General features: G+C 46.1%; 1 protein-coding gene and 1 non-coding gene across 2 annotated transcripts in view; both read right to left on the bottom strand.

The window, feature by feature from the left end:
* Nucleotides 1–3077: 3077 nt before the first annotated feature.
* tsen2 (TSEN2 tRNA splicing endonuclease subunit) overlaps nt 3078–17544 on the bottom strand; it is a 56312-nt gene continuing 41845 nt past the window's right edge. Inside the window, exons 8-12 of the mRNA XM_056274004.1 lie at nt 16594–16732; nt 16410–16446; nt 15965–16076; nt 15322–15411; nt 3078–3347 (exon numbers count right to left, since the gene is read on the bottom strand). Of these exons, the coding sequence (XP_056129979.1) occupies nt 3288–3347; nt 15322–15411; nt 15965–16076; nt 16410–16446; nt 16594–16732 (438 nt within the window). The 3' untranslated portion in view covers nt 3078–3287. The remainder of the gene's footprint in view (nt 3348–15321; nt 15412–15964; nt 16077–16409; nt 16447–16593; nt 16733–17544) is intronic.
* LOC130108619 (U6 spliceosomal RNA) lies at nt 17021–17126 on the bottom strand. Its single transcript, XR_008809930.1, has one exon. It is a non-coding gene; the product is annotated as a U6 spliceosomal RNA (small nuclear RNA).

Raw genomic sequence — 17544 nt, 5'->3', positions numbered from 1 at the left:
AAGGGAAAGAGAGAGAACTATATTTGATATCTATATTTCAAATATTACTATATTTATAAAACGTATTCAATAAAACTATATTGAAGTGACTCTAATTACACACGTCCATTCCGGTTGTTTAGACTGGGTTGGCTTTAGTCAGTCTGGCTCAGACTCAGACTGGGCCAGTGAGTCGTTTACTTGGCTTGAATCATACTGCAGCACATCAGCTTTCTGATATGGCACCAGGCGACCACTAGGGGCGGGCTACCACTAGGAATGGCCTTTGTAAGGGTTTGTAGGCGGGTGTTTGGCGGAAGTGGGGGAGGGGGTCTTCCGGTTTGGGTGAGCGGCAAGCAGCGAGCGCGAGGCAATGAACCTGTTTCCGCTGAGATCACGAGGTCCTGACTTTCAACGGCTCGAAACGCGTCATTGGTGTCAGAAGTGGGATCCGTGACGGCGAATCCAAGCCGGGGGGGAGGGGGGGGGGAGCTTTCCAACTGTCCGGTCAGGAGCTAGCCATGGAGGTCCGAGGTACGACGGGAGAGTCTGACAGATGTACGATACTGGCGAGGAGGGCGAGGAGCCAGTAGCGATGCATCAAAGCAGCCGACGGGCACGACTGGTTAAAGTAACGGGAGAACCGGAACCGGAGAACCGGAACGCCTCCTAGCCGAACTGGACATGGAGCAGACAGGTGCGAGACCCGCTCGTCATAGCACCCCTGCTGCAGCCAGCCCGTCCCGGCATGGAGGGGGAAGGTCACCGCATTCGCCAGCAAGCCCCTACCTCTGAGGGAGGGCAAGTGCAGCTGGGAGATTTCCAGAAGGCAGCTGGAGATGGTGAGTGAACTCAGTATTCGGGGATGTGAAGAAGATAAAGGGGCTAACTTTAGCGGGGCCTGCTACGTCGGTGCTAGCTAGCCTACCGACACAGAGGCGATGTGGCCTCCGCATGGCGAGGACAACCAAGCTGCAGGGGCCACGACTCAAGGGCAGAGTGAGGGAGCAAGGCGAGTCCCCGCCGAGATACGCGGGTGAGGTGGGGGGCTGCTCCGTCTAGCTTACCCCGGGGCGAACTATGACCTGCAACAACGCGTGACGACTCAAGTCAAGTCATAGCCCCACATCACAAATTACAAATTTGCTGCAAGGGGCTTTACAGCAACACAACATCCAGTCCTTAAACCCTCACATCAGATAAGGAACAACTCCCGAAAACCCTTCAACAGGGAGAAACCTCAGGGAGAAACCCCAGGGAGAAACCTCAGGGAGAAACCCCAGGGAGAAACACAGGGAGAAACCCCAGGGAGAAACACAGGGAGAAACCTCAGGGAGAAACACAGGGAGAAACCTCAGGGAGAAACACAGGGAGAAACCTCAGGGAGAAACACAGGGAGAAACCCCAGGGAGAAACACAGGGAGAAACCTCAGGGAGAAACACAGGGAGAAACCTCAGGGAGAAACACAGGGAGAAACCCCAGGGAGAAACCTCAGGGAGAAACACAGGGAGAAACCTCAGGGAGAAACACAGGGAGAAACCCCAGGGAGAAACCTCAGGGAGAAACCCCAGGGAGAAACACAGGGAGAAACCTCAGGGAGAGCACCAGAGGAGGAAGAGAGCACGTTGTCCGTCTTGGGAGAGACAGACAACCTGCAATGATGTTGTGTTTACACAATTTACACAAAACAACATTGAAAGAGGATAACACAATTATAACGGAATTATAAAATATATTTTTCGGTTTTCGGTGGGTGTGGGACTCCACCAAGGTTGTCCCTTGTCTCTGATTCTGTTTGTGATATTCATGGACAGGCTCTCAAGACGCACCCAAGGTGAGGAGTGTGTCCATTTTGGGAACCTCAGAATTGCATCTCTGCTCTTCGCAGATGATGTGGTTTTGTTGGCTTCATCAGAACGTGACCTCCAGCGCACTGGGGCAGATTGCAGCTGAGTGTGAAATGGCCGGGATGAGAGTCAGCACCTCCAAGTCTGAAGCCATGGTTCTCTACCGGAAAATGGTGGACTGCTCCCTCCAGGTTGGGGATGAGTTGTTGCCTCAAGTGAAGGAGTTCAAGGATCTCGGGGTCTTGTTCACGAGTGAGGGTAGGATGGAGCAGGAGATTGACAGGCGGATTGGTGCAGCATCAGCAGTAATGTGGACGTTGTACCGGACCGTTGTGGTGAAGAGGGAGCTGAGCCAGAAGGCAAAGCTCTCAATGTACCAGTCAATCTTTGTTCCAGCCCTCACCTATGGTCATGAGCTTTGGGTAGTGACTGAAAGGGTGAGATTGCGGATACAAGCAGCTGAAATGAGTTTCCTCCGTAGGGTGCCAGGGCTCAGCCTTAGAGATAGGGTGAGGAGCTCGGACATCTGGAGGGAGCTTGGAGTAGAGCCGCTGCTCCTTCACATTGAAAGGAGCCAGTTAAGATGGTTCGGGCATCTGATTAGGATGCCTCCTGGGCGCCTTCCTTTGAAGGTTTACCGGCCACGGCCAATTGGGGGGAGACCTCGAGGTAGACCCAGAACTCGCTGGAGGGACTACATGTCCAATCTGGCCTGGGAACGCCTTGGGATCCCCCAGAAGGAGCTGGAGGATGTTGCTGGGGAGAGGGACATCTGGAGTGCCCTACTTAGCTTGCTGCCACCGCGACCAACCCCGGAGAAGCGGCTGAGGATGAACGAATGAATGAATAAAATATATGATGAGTAGGATGCCAAGCAGTGCCCAGACACCACACCGGAACAGCCTAGGACCTGAGCCACGCGACCAGAATCACCATGTAAAAAAAAAAGAAGTCACACACGTAATTAATTAATGGGCTAAACGACAGTGAGTACAAGTTAAACTCAGACATCCCGCGACAATGAGAGAGGCACTCGCCATCAGTATGGAGGTAGAAACAGTGGTGGGCTGAACGGGGAACCGTCAACCGCTCCGGGTATCCCACAGAGGACCGTCATGTTCAACGTTACTTCAGGATACTGCTGCTAACTGGTCTGCTGGTTTTTCCAGTGCTGTTAGATGGTAAATGTCTGCTGCAGGACCACATGGTCTCAAGAAGAAACACAAACTTCAGATAAATATAAAGGCTTGGCTTTAATATGTAAAGTTCTGTTTAACTGCAATGTGTACAATGACATTACAAAGTGCAGAAGGAAGCTGCACTCCTGTGTCTGTCAGTTACTGTCTCTCCCTTCATGGCATTACCACCAGGCAACACCGAGACACGCCTCCCTGTCATCTGTAGCCAATCAGTCACCCAGCTTCTAGCTGACAAATCAAAGCTATCCAGATGTCAGCCAATCAAATATCGTCCTGTTCAGCCCTCTCCTTGGAGGAAACCCACCTGCTGACAATCACTTCCTGGAGGGAGATGGAGACAAACAGAGAGAGACAGACAGAGAGGGAGACAGATATTGTCAGTAAACAATAAGCAGTAACAGGTATTTAGTTTATCTGTGGGATATATGTATATGTTTCCATGTGTTTCACCTTTTTATTGTCATATTAAAGTTTACACTCAGAATGAAATGCTTGTTTTACTGCTCAACACACAAATGGGAGGCAGAAGTATTAATAACAGTACTTTGAGAAGTCAAAGTGCAAGATCAGGATGTGTACAAAAAACACAAAAATAGGTACAAAAAAAAAGAGTCTGTTAAGACTCTGGATGTACTTTGTTGGGCAGTGTGCTACAGTAGAGTGTCTGTACAATAGTAAGGTGTCATATGCAGTGGTGCTGTCAACAGTAAACTGGTGCCAATGGCAGATGTTGTAGTCAGGAGCAGCAGGGACCATAATGAACAGGTACTGTAGTCAGTAACAGTGACCATAATGAACAGGTATTGTATTCAGTAACAGGGACCATAGTGAACAGGTATTGTAGTCAGTAACAGTGACCATAATGAACAGGTATTGTATTCAGTAACAGGGACCATAATGAACAGGTATTGTAGTCAGTAACAGTGACCATAATGAACAGGTATTGTAGTCAGTAACAGGGACCATAATGAACAGGTACTGTAGTCAGTAACAGTGACCATAATGAACAGGTATTGTATTCAGTAACAGGGACCATAGTGAACAGGTATTGTAGTCAGTAACAGTGACCATAATGAACAGGTATTGTAGTCAGTAACAGGGACCATAATGAACAGGTATTGTAGTCAGTAACAGGGACCATAATGAACAGGTATTGTAGTCAGTAACAGGGACCATAATGAACAGGTATTGTAGTCAGTAACAGTGACCATAATGAACAGGTATTGTAGTCAGTAACAGGGACCATAATGAACAGGTATTGTAGTCAGTAACAGGGACCATAATGAACAGGTACTGTAGTCAGTAACAGGGAGCATAATGAACAGGCATTGTAGTCAGTAACAGGGACCATAATGAACAGGTACTGTAGTCAGTAACAGGGACCATAATGAACAGGTATTGTAGTCAGTAACAGGGACCATAATGAACAGGTATTGTAGTCAGTAACAGGGACCATAATGAACAGGTATTGTAGTCAGTAACAGGGACCATAATGAACAGGTATTGTAGTCAGTAACAGGGACCATAATGAACAGGTACTGTAGTCAGTAACAGGGACCATAATGAACAGGTATTGTAGTCAGTAACAGGGACCATAATGAACAGGTATTGTAGTCAGTAACAGTGACCATAATGAACAGGCATTGTAGTCAGTAACAGGGACCATAATGAACAGGTATTGTAGTCAGTAACAGGGACCATAATGAACAGGTATTGTAGTCAGTAACAGGGACCATAATGAACAGGTACTGTAGTCAGTAACAGGGACCATAATGAACAGGCATTGTAGTCAGTAACAGGGACCATAATGAACAGGTACTGTAGTCAGTAACAGGGACCATAATGAACAGGCATTGTAGTCAGTAACAGGGACCATAATGAACAGGTACTGTAGTCAGTAACAGGGACCATAATGAACAGGTATTGTAGTCAGTAACAGTGACCATAATGAACAGGTATTGTAGTCAGTAACAGGGACCATAATGAACAGGTACTGTAGTCAGTAACAGGGACCATAATGAACAGGTATTGTAGTCAGTAACAGGGACCATAATGAACAGGTATTGTAGTCAGTAACAGTGACCATAATGAACAGGCATTGTAGTCAGTAACAGGGACCATAATGAACAGGTATTGTAGTCAGTAACAGGGACCATAATGAACAGGTATTGTAGTCAGTAACAGTGACCATAATGAACAGGTATTGTAGTCAGTAACAGGGACCATAATGAACAGGTATTGTAGTCAGTAACAGGGACCATAATGAACAGGCATTGTAGTCAGTAACAGGGACCATAATGAACAGGTATTGTAGTCAGTAACAGGGACCATAATGAACAGGTACTGTAGTCAGTAACAGGGACCATAATGAACAGGCATTGTAGTCAGTAACAGTGACCATAATGAACAGGCATTGTAGTCAGTAACAGGGACCATAATGAACAGGTATTGTAGTCAGTAACAGGGACCATAATGAACAGGTATTGTAGTCAGTAACAGGGACCATAATGAACAGGCATTGTAGTCAGTAACAGGGACCATAATGAACAGGTATTGTAGTCAGTAACAGGGACCATAATGAACAGGTACTGTAGTCAGTAACAGGGACCATAATGAACAGGTACTGTAGTCAGTAACAGGGACCATAATGAACAGGTATTGTAGTCAGTAACAGGGACCATAATGAACAGGTATTGTAGTCAGTAACAGGGACCATAATGAACAGGTATTGTAGTCAGTAACAGGGACCATAATGAACAGGTATTGTAGTCAGTAACAGGGACCATAATGAACAGGTACTGTAGTCAGTAACAGGGACCATAATGAACAGGTATTGTAGTCAGTAACAGGGACCATAATGAACAGGTATTGTAGTCAGTAACAGTGACCATAATGAACAGGCATTGTAGTCAGTAACAGGGACCATAATGAACAGGTATTGTAGTCAGTAACAGGGACCATAATGAACAGGTATTGTAGTCAGTAACAGGGACCATAATGAACAGGCATTGTAGTCAGTAACAGGGACCATAATGAACAGGTATTGTAGTCAGTAACAGGGACCATAATGAACAGGTACTGTAGTCAGTAACAGGGACCATAATGAACAGGTATTGTAGTCAGTAACAGGGACCATAATGAACAGGCATTGTAGTCAGTAACAGTGACCATAATGAACAGGTATTGTAGTCAGTAACAGGGACCATAATGAACAGGTATTGTAGTCAGTAACAGTGACCATAATGAACAGGTATTGTAGTCAGTAACAGGGACCATAATGAACAGGTATTGTAGTCAGTAACAGGGACCATAATGAACAGGTATTGTAGTCAGTAACAGGGACCATAATGAACAGGTATTGTAGTCAGTAACAGTGACCATAATGAACAGGTATTGTAGTCAGTAACAGGGACCATAATGAACAGGTATTGTAGTCAGTAACAGGGACCATAATGAACAGGTACTGTAGTCAGTAACAGGGAGCATAATGAACAGGCATTGTAGTCAGTAACAGGGACCATAATTAACAGGTACTGTAGTCAGTAACAGGGACCATAATGAACAGGTATTGTAGTCAGTAACAGGGACCATAATGAACAGGTATTGTAGTCAGTAACAGGGACCATAATGAACAGGTATTGTAGTCAGTAACAGGGACCATAATGAACAGGTATTGTAGTCAGTAACAGGGACCATAATGAACAGGTACTGTAGTCAGTAACAGGGACCATAATGAACAGGTATTGTAGTCAGTAACAGGGACCATAATGAACAGGTATTGTAGTCAGTAACAGTGACCATAATGAACAGGCATTGTAGTCAGTAACAGGGACCATAATGAACAGGTATTGTAGTCAGTAACAGGGACCATAATGAACAGGTATTGTAGTCAGTAACAGGGACCATAATGAACAGGCATTGTAGTCAGTAACAGGGACCATAATGAACAGGTATTGTAGTCAGTAACAGGGACCATAATGAACAGGTATTGTAGTCAGTAACAGGGACCATAATGAACAGGCATTGTAGTCAGTAACAGTGACCATAATGAACAGGTATTGTAGTCAGTAACAGTGACCATAATGAACAGGTATTGTAGTCAGTAACAGTGACCATAATGAACAGGTATTGTAGTCAGTAACAGTGACCATAATGAACAGGCATTGTAGTCAGTAACAGGGACCATAATGAACAGGTATTGTAGTCAGTAGCAGTGACCATAATGAACAGGCATTGTAGTCAGTAACAGTGACCATAATGAACAGGTATTGTAGTCAGTAACAGTGACCATAATGAACAGGTATCGTAGTCAGTAACAGGGACCATAATGAACAGGCATCGTAGTCAGTAACAGGGACCATAATGAACAGGTATCGTAGTCAGTAACAGGGACCATAATGAACAGGTATTTTAGTCAGTAACAGGGACCATAATGAACAGGTATTGTAGTCAGTAACAGGGACCATAATGAACAGGCATTGTAGTCAGTAACAGTGACCATAATGAACAGGTATTGTAGTCAGCAGCAGGGACCATAATGAACAGGTATTGTAGTCAGTAACAGGGACCATAATGAACAGGTATTGTAGTCAGTAACAGTGACCATAATGAACAGGCATTGTAGTCAGTAACAGGGACCATAATGAACAGGCATTGTAGTCAGTAGCAGTGACCATAATGAACAGGTATTGTAGTCAGTAACAGTGACCATAATGAACAGGCATTGTAGTCAGTAACAGGGACCATAATGAACAGGTATTGTAGTCAGTAACAGTGACCATAATGAACAGGTATTGTAGTCAGTAACAGTGACCATAATGAACAGGTATTGTAGTCAGTAACAGGGACCATAATGAACAGCTATTGTAGTCAGCAGCAGGGACCATAATGAACAGGTATTGTAGTCAGTAACAGGGACCATAATGAACAGGTATTGTAGTCAGTAACAGGGACCATAATGAACAGGTATTGTAGTCAGTAACAGGGACCATAATGAACAGGTATTGTAGTCAGTAACAGTGACCATAATGAACAGGTATTGTAGTCAGTAACAGTGACCATAATGAACAGGTATTGTAGTCAGCAGCAGGGACCATAATGAACAGGTATTGTAGTCAGTAACAGGGACCATAATGAACAGGTATTGTAGTCAGTAACAGTGACCATAATGAACAGGTATTATAACATTAAAAGTGAAAATAACAGTTGGCGCAGTCAGTGACAGCAACCATAATAATAACAGTAAAACGCAAAATGGTAAAACTTGTGCAAATAGCAGTAAACTTGGGCAAATATGGCTTGGAGGTAGAAGCTGTCTCTAAACCTGTTAGTCCAGGACTTGATCAGAATCAGACTCAAAAATTCCTTTTATTGCCATGTGCATTACATGCACTAGGGATTTAGCTTGGCATTGCTGGTAGAGAGAATAAAATAAAATAAGATAAAATAAAAATAAAGTAACATAAGTATGTGAAAATACATATACAAAAGCACACAAAATATAAACAAGCAGAGCTACAAAAAAAAAAAAAAAAACAGCAAAAAGTTTGTGAAACTGTCAGTGGAGGATGGGACCTGCTGATTGATGATGATTAGTCCGACTGCAACAGTGAAGAAACTGTTCTTGTGGCATGAGATTCTAGTCCAGACCTCAGCCTCTTGCCAGAGGGCAGTCTCAAAAAGAGTCCTTTTGTGGGCCTTCTTCAGACACCCCTGGGAATAAATGTCCTGCATGGTAGGCAAACCACTGCCTGTGATGTACTCTGCCATTTTCATTTGCTCCTGCAGAGCTTTGTGATCGAGGGTCAAACAGCTGCCGATGTTCCCAATGGTGCATCAGTAACAGTTAGTAAGGGTCCATGGGGCCATGCCAAATTTCCTCAGCCTTCGTTAAAAGAGTAGTCGCTGGTGTGCTGTCTTGGTCACAGTATCTATATGAAGGGATTAAGACAAGTTCTTAGTGATGTGGACACCGAGGAACTTAAAGCTAGCTACTGACCCTTTCCACTGGTGATCTGTTGATGTGACGGGAACGTACACACCCTCCTGTTGTCTCCTGAAGTCCACGATCATCTCTTTGGTTTTGCTGATGTTGAGAGCGAGATTGTTGTCCTGGCACCACCTCGACAGTGTCATGCCTTCGCTATTATCCCCTAATGTCATTCACCTGTGTCATTCACTTGTGTCTAATTATCCTCCCTCCTTTTGTGTATTTAGTCTGTGTGCTCCCTGCTTCCTTTGCCAGCTCGCCTTAGCCCTTTGTTGCAAGCACACCAACCGTTTGTATTTCTGTGGTAGCTTTATAGTGTTTTGGACTCCTGATCTGAATGTCTGACTTTGCCTCTGCCTTACCCACTCATGTTGTTCATTCCCTCTGACTGACTGCCTGTGTACCGTAATTGCCTCCCTACAAAGTAAACCCTTCAGCTCTGGAAACCTGGAACTGTCTTGAGTCGTGCATGTGGGTCCTCCTTTCCTGCTCCCGTTGTGACAGACAGGGCTTTCACCTCTTCCCTGTAGGCTGTCTCATCACCGTCTGTGATGAGGCACAGGACGGTGGTGTCATCAGCAAACTTAACGATGCCATTAGAGCAGGAGTGGCAAACCTGCGGCTTGCGAGCTGCATACAGCTCTTTACCTGCTCCTGTGCGGCTCGCGGCTGTTCTCGTTTTTTCTCGGTCTTCAGAGTTTTAGAATAAAAATGAAAATTTAAAATATGTTCCTGATAAATCAAAATGCATTTGAATATTTGATGATAGGCTACTACCAATAAAGTTGCCCATTTTGTAATAACAAATAATTTTGTCATCATGTGACTGATAGGAATCTTCTATGTCATGCATGTAGCTAGCCCATCAGTTGTGCAAACGCAGAAGTTTGTTAGCAAGGCCAGAACTACTGACGGAACCGCTGCGGCAGAATCAGGAAAACATCAAGCTAAACGCAGACATGAAGAGGAGCACAGGAAATTTCTACCGGAATGGGAGGAATTGTATATTTTTGCCGAACAAAATGGGAAACCCTTCTGCTTGCTATGCCAGACTTCATGGTCGCATTTTAAAGCTTCAACCCCGGAACGCCATTTCACCACCGCACGCTAACATGGCCCGGGAGTAACCCAAAGGCGCCAAACTTCGCAAGCACAAGGTGCACATGTTGAGACGCCAGTCAGAGAAGCACACTCCACTTTTTCCAAAGCTTACGATGCACTCAGAGACGGTCACGTGGGCATCATACCGGGTGGCATCATGGAACGTCACTCATGCTAGAAAGCCATACAACGAAGGGGGATTTGTGAAGACGTGTCTCAGAGGTATTGTGGCTATCCTCACCCCTGAAAATTATAATTTGAAGCGCTCCGTGTCGGACCTGCAGCTTTCATGGCACACATCGAGCAGAGAATATCGGATATTAACAGGTCAGTTGAAACACAGTTATATAATAACGATACTGAAAAATGCCGGTATCTCAGCATTGCTCTAGATGAGTCTTGCGACGTTCAAGACAAGCCACATTTGGCAGTATTTGTACGGTGTGTGTCAGAAGACTGCATAATGAAGGAAGAGCTGCTTGACATTGTCCCGTTAAAAGATAGGACCTGTGGCATCGACCTAAAAGAGACACTCATGACTGTTGCTGCGAAGGCAGATTTGCAGGTATCAAAACTAACGGCAGTAGCCATAGATGGCGCGCCTGCTATGCTGGGATCTGCAAATGGCCTTGTAGGGTTGTGTAAGCCGTTTCCCAGATGTTTGAACATTTCCTTGCATTATTCATCAAGAGCACTTGATGTCTAAAAAGCTGAACTTGGACCACGTCATGAAACCTGTGCTAGAAATTGTGAATTTTATTCGCACTCATGCTCTCAATCATAGACAGTTCAAAATCCTCGTAGCTGAACTTGACAAAGACCTCGCCAGTGGTCTGTTCCTCCACTGCACTGTGAGATGGCTTTCAAGAGCTAACATGCTGGCTAACATGCTTGCCTGTTTTTTTTAAAAAACTTTTGAACCCAGTGAAGCTGTTTCTGGAAGAAAAACACAAGGACTATCCTGAGCTACATGACCCCCAGTGGATTTCAGATTTGGGGTTTCTGGTTGACATGCTGCATCGTCTGAACAAACTGAATCTAGATCTGCAAGGGAAGTTAAAAATGCTGCCTGACCTGGTGCAAAATGTTCTCACATTTGTCAACAAACTCAAGCTCTTTCAGACTCACCTTCAAAAGGGAGCGCTCACACATCTCCCTCCTTGTTAAAGGCAAGGGGAGAAGAAGCCGAGGTCTCAAAGGGAGAATTGCATACTATGCAACACTGGTTGAAAATCTGGAGCACAGTTTTGAGGACAGATTTTGCAACCTGAAGCAAAAGCGGCCACAGATCACATTCCTCATTAACCCTTTCAGTGCTGAAGCAGATGGTTTGAAAGCCCCTTTAGTTTCAGATGAAGCTGCATCCCAGTTGGAGATGACTGAACTTTGTGAGGATGACAGACTTAAATGTATTTTGAGAGGAGGAACCAGAGAGTTTTGGAAAATTGTGCCCACAGACAGATATCCCAATGTCAAACAGGCTGCACTCAAGCTAATGTCAGTGTTTGGATCAACTTGTGTCTGTGAGTCAGTTTTTCTACACTAAAACAAGTGAAGTCAAAACACTGCTCTGTTCTTACAGACACACATGTGGAAGAGTTGCTTTGAGTAGCTACAACTGAGTACAAGCCAGACCTGAGAAAGGTTGTTGAAAACAAAGACTGTCAGGTGTCCCACTGAGTAAACCGAGGTAAGAAAAGACGCATGAACTTGTTAGGCTATGTGTTATGACATAACAGTTAGGCCTATATCATTAGGCCTGTAAGTCACTGTTACTGTAGTAGTGTGGGCATCCATTTGTGTGGCTCTTTGCAATGACATGTTTTTGGGTTTTTTTGGCTCTTTATGCTGGAATGGTTGGCCACCCCTACAGTAGAGCTGTGGTGAGCTACACAGTCATGGGTGAACGGGGAGTAAAGGAGCTGGCTTAGCATGCAGCCCTGCAGGGCACCAGTATTCAGGATCAGTGAGGAGGAGGTGATGCTGCCCAAACTCATCATCTGGGGTCTTCCTGTCAGAAAGTCTGGTATCCAGGTACAGAGGTAAGTGTGGATTCCCAGGTCCCTCAGCTTGGTGAAAAACTTTGAGGGCATGATGGTGTTGAACGCTAAGGTGTAGTGAATGAAGACTGTAGAATGAAGCATGTGCAGCATGGTGGAAATGGTGGCGTCAGTGGACTGGAATGGTCTGTAGCCAAACTGCAGGAGTCCAGCATTATCAGGTATTGATGAGGTGATGTGGGTCTTGACTAGCTGCTCGAAGCACTTCATGATGATTGATGTGTTCCATAGGGTTCGGTTCTGGGTCCTCTCCTTTTTTCCCTGTCCACAACATCCCTGGGTTGTGTTATTCACTCGCATGACTTCTGTTACCATTGTTATGCCGATGACACCCAGCTGATCTTGTCCTTTCCTCCCTCTGACACACAAGTAGAGACACACATTGCTGCGTGCTTGACTGACATCTCAGAGTGGATGGCGACACACCACCTGAAGCTCAATCTGGACAAGACAGAGCTGATGTTCCTCCCGGGGAAAGGTTGACTGCACTGAGACCTGGCCATCACCATGACAACACTGTGGTGACGCCAACTCGGACTGCGAGGAATCTGGGTGTGATCCTGGACGACCAACTGTCGTTTGCTGCAACTGTTGCATCGGTTGCTTACACCTGCAGATTTCTCCTCTATAACATCAGGAGGATTCGCCCGTTCCTCACCGACGAGACGGCACAGGTGCTCATCCAGGCTCTGGTCATCTCCCGGCTGGACTACGGCAACTCCCTCCTTGCTGGCGCCCCGGCGTCGGCCATCAGACCTCTGGAGCTTGTTCAGAAAGCTGCAGCTCGTCTGGTGTTCAACCGCCCTAAGTTCTCCCACACAACTCCCCTTCTCATGTCCCTACACTGGCTCCCAGTAGCTGCTCACATCCAGCTTAAGACTCTGGTGCTAGTCTACAGGGCAGTGAAAGGAACAGCTCCTTCCTATCTCCAGGCCATGGTCAAGCCCTACACCCCCGCCCGACCACTTCGCTCTGCTGCCTCGGGACGCCTGGTTGCCCCGTCGCTCAGAGGCCCCTGCTGCCGATCGACCCGGTCCCGGCTCTGTTCTGTCCTGGCACCACAGTGGTGGAATGAACTCCCCACTGATGTCAGGACAGTGGAGTCGCTGCCCATCTTTCAGCGCAGGTTGAAAACTCACCTCTTCAAGAACTACCAACCTGTTACTTGTTCTTACCACTTATTGTATTCACTCATTTGTAAAAAAAAAAAATCTCTTTCTTGCACTTTTACTTTAGCACTGGTTTTGCTCTTAGATGCTTGTTTAGATGCACTTATGACCTCTGATGACTAGTAGTTCTCCTGATCTCCTACGTTAAATGATGCTCTTATTGTAAGTCACTTTGGATAAAAGCGTCGGCTAAATGACTGTAATGTAATGTAATGTGTGTTACAGAGCAGTAGTCATTGAAGCAGGCTTCCTTGGCTTTCTTGGGAACTGGGACAATGGTGGCCTTTTTTGAAGCATGTGGGGATAAGAGACTGGGCCACAGAAATGTCGAATATGTCCATGAACATGCTGGCCAGCTGGTCAGCAGAAGCTTTCAGAGCCCGCCCGGATTCAAGAAGGTTTTCCTCAGCTCGGCCACAGTCAGTGATAGCAGAGTGTCCTCCGGTGCTGCAGGTGTCTCTGCAGTAGGCTCAAGCTTCAAAGCAAGCATAGAAGGTGTTAAGCTCATCTGGGATCGAGGCTAATGACTGTGGGTACTGCTGGGTTTTCCCTTGTAGTCTGTGATTGTCTGTAGTCCTCTCCACATGCATCTCAGGTTAGAGTCCTGACAGTGGGACTCTACTTTTTCTCTGTACCTCCTCTTGGCCTTCCCGAAGTTGTATCTGGGCTTCCTGTTAGAATCCATGTCCCCTGAGCCAACAGTGGGCGGTCCATAGTTTCAGTTTAGCCTGGATGTCACCATTTATCCAGGGTTTCTGATTGGGTAATATCCATACAGTAATCCTGGGCCCGTCATCATCTACGCATTTGTTAATGAAGCCGGTGAATGAGTCGTATAGCCTTCAATGTCATTGTTGTTGGAGTAATACTTCCCAGTCTGTGGATTCAAAACAGTCTTGCAGCATAGAAAAAGATTGAACTGACCAGCGTTGGATTGATCATGGCACAGGCCTCTTGTGTTTTAGCTTCTGCTTGTAGGTTGGGAGCAACAGGATGGAGGTGTGGTCCAATTTGCCGAAGGGAGGTCAGGGGAGGGCCTTGTATCCATCACTGAAGTGAGTGTAATCATGGTCCAACGTGTTTGCTCCTTGCACCGGTAACAGATGTGCTGGTGGTATTTTGGCAGGACTCCTCAGATTGGCGTTGCTGAAGTCGTGAGCCATGATGACAGCCACCACCGAGTCAGAGATTTTGAGTCTGTTGATAGTTTCGCACAGCTCATTGAGAGCACGCACAGTGTCCACTTGCGTTGGAATATAAACTGCTGTGAGGATCACTTGTGAATTCTCTCCGGAGATAGAAGGGTCGGCATTTGATTGTGAGCTGTGAGCAGGTTGAGGAAGAGCAAGAAGAGGAAAATGTCAGCACATCTGAACACCACAAATTGTTTACCTTGAAGCACACCCCTCCGCCTCTGCACTTCCCCGAGTCCTTTGTCCGATGGATGGAGAAGCCCTCTGGTTGACTGGCTGAGTTGGTTATCGATGGCTCCAGCCAGATTTCGGAGAAGCCATGATGTTGCAGTTCTTAATGTCCCGATGAAAACTCAGCCCTCCCCTGGGTTTGTCCAGCTTATTGTCTAAAGAGTCAGCGTTGGCCAGGAGAATATTTGGTAGCGGAGGACAAGTTCCCCTTCTTCTCCCGCTCTTCTCCCTCTTTTCCAACACCAGCACTTCCTCCCAGGTGTAAACAAAGGTACGCCAGGGCTAGAGTCTGAGTAAGCAAAAACTGGCTTAAAGTGGTTTGCCATACTCCATCTCATGCTCAAACGTGCCTCTCGATCATTGCAAATGACCGAGATGCAGATGCCAAAAATATAAAGTAAACCAACAGTAGGAAACATAACAATCAAAGAAATTTGGGAGGAGTTGGCAAAATGGCAGCCTTATAGGTTGGCGCTATCTTGGTTTTATTGTGTGTGTGTGTGTGTGTGTGTGTCTGTGTCTGTGTGTGTCTGTGTGTGTCTGTGTGTGTACCTGAACATTGAGCCTATGCAGGCAGAGAGGGGAGGTCAGCTCAGATTTTGACAGGTCATCTGGATAGATGATGTAACACATCACCAACTCCTGAAACACACACACACACACAGAGTGGGTTCCCTGGAAGAATGGTCATGTTTACATGCAAACTAATACCCAAACACAAAGCCATGAAGTCATTCCTCTGGGTTTAGAACAGTCATGTGACCACTTTCATCTCACGGTCTTCAACAGGGAACAGTCCACATGTGAAACCTGACTCCTTCAAGACTGAATGTCTGGCTTTAATGATGTCTGTGTACATGTGTTCCTAAACTGTCCATCCGAACGTGTCCAGACACGGCAAACTGGATTATGCTTGTCTCATTTAAACACTCGTGTTTTGGTGTTCTGCAGAGGGGCATAACAAGCACAAAGTACAGAGCTGTAGAAGATGACGGGACACGTTGGCTTCAAGTGCCGGAAGAGCCGACGCTGGTGACACATGCTAAAAACGACCCATGGATACCTGGGTTTTAGAGAAATGGTGTCATCTCAGCCATATAAACCATCTAATGGATATGAGTCCTCCCAGACATGCCGTGACATCAGAACAGCTTTCCCCTGTCTCCATGGATACCTGCTGTTTTCCAGATATTACCTTGGAAACATTGGCTGTGATCCTGGTCACCGCTGCCAGAGAACGCCAGGTAAACGGACGCAAGACTGCACCTCTGAAGGCCTCGCTGACCTTCTCCACCACCACTGAGTAGCTAGGAGAGGACAGGACAGATTAGAACCTGTGTGTCTGGTTTCAGGTCTTCATGGCATCCAGGTCTGGAAGTCTCAGGTACTTTGCAGTGTCACTGACCAGCTCAGAGGGCTGACAGCATGTTAGCTAGCGTCTTATTCAAAAGAGCTCATGTTGGACTAACGTTACAAGTCTCAGTTCAACATACTGGTTCTATCGACTGGTCACTGTCACAAAGGAATGAACATGGGAGGGTTCAGAGATGAATTTGGAGAACGTGATGCGGAAGAACAAACCTGAATACACAGTCCCCCATTAACTATGAGTGATTGAAAGGTGGCTAATGAATCCTTACCTGGCGTGGTAGAAAGGTGGTCCCTTCCGGTAGAGCACTGAAACCAACACAACATTGCAGATCAGTTTATCAAACGGCCTGCTCAGAGATGTCTGTCTGTCCGTCTGTGTTGTGTGAGTTGTGTGTGTGTGTGAGTTGTGTGTGTGTGTGTGTGTGTGTGTGTGTGTGTGTGTGTGTGTCTTACTGAAGTCCACTCCATATTTCAGACCAGGTTTGGGGACCCAGCCATGGCTCCGGTAGAAGTGGTAGGCTGTGTACAGACTGGGAAAGCTGGGCTGAAAGGACAGGAACCGCCTCCACAGCTGCGTTACTGACAGGGGCTCCTGACCAAGCACAGGAAGGAGAGAAGATGGTTCTCCTCATTCAGCCTGTTTCATCACTGACAGAAAGAACCTGACACACTGACAGACATTCCTTAAATTTATTTCTGATTTTTTTCCCATTTTCTCCCAATTTAGTTGCCAATCGATCCCTATTTTAGTTCAGACACCCACTCTCGTACTGCATGTGTTCGCCAACCGCATCTCTCCAGCCGGCAGTCTGGAAGGAGTCGCCTCGCCACTTTCGTGACAAGGCGACTCCAGCCTGAACCACTGCTTTTTCCCACACACAAAAATATGGAACGCATCACGAATTTGCATGTCCTCCTTGCGCAGAGGCCATGCTAATCGTCTCTGTATCATTCCAATTTTAGCATATGTATTGCCGAAGCAATACAACACTGACAGACATTCAATGTGTGCCGGCACCGTGGCACCTGAGTCTAGGATCCCAAATGGATCCACATGTATACTGAAGAACGCAAAGTACAGCAATATAAAAACATGAACAACTTGCCCACTGCTCCTCTACAATAGCATGGGTTAAATCCACACAACACGTGTGTTGTAAGAACACAATGACAAAACAAAGTGGCTTTCTTCTTCTTCCTCTATCCAACACCACTCTGTAACCATCCTGCTTCTGAATATGCCAAAACCCTCATCAGCTGCGATGGCTTCTGCTGGGACATGAAGTTCTACGAAGATGTGAACATCAAGACTTCACTTATCTTATTATAATTCAGTGTCATCATGTTACAAGTTTCCCTCCTCCCTCTCCTCTCCACTGCTGTCCTCCTGTCTCTGTCCTGTTA

Source organism: Lampris incognitus, chromosome 2, assembly GCF_029633865.1.
Source record: "Lampris incognitus isolate fLamInc1 chromosome 2, fLamInc1.hap2, whole genome shotgun sequence".
NCBI classification, from domain to species: Eukaryota; Metazoa; Chordata; class Actinopteri; order Lampriformes; family Lampridae; genus Lampris; species Lampris incognitus.
The sequence above is the reverse complement of the archived record's forward strand: the minus strand, read 5'-3'. Positions and strand labels throughout refer to the sequence as shown.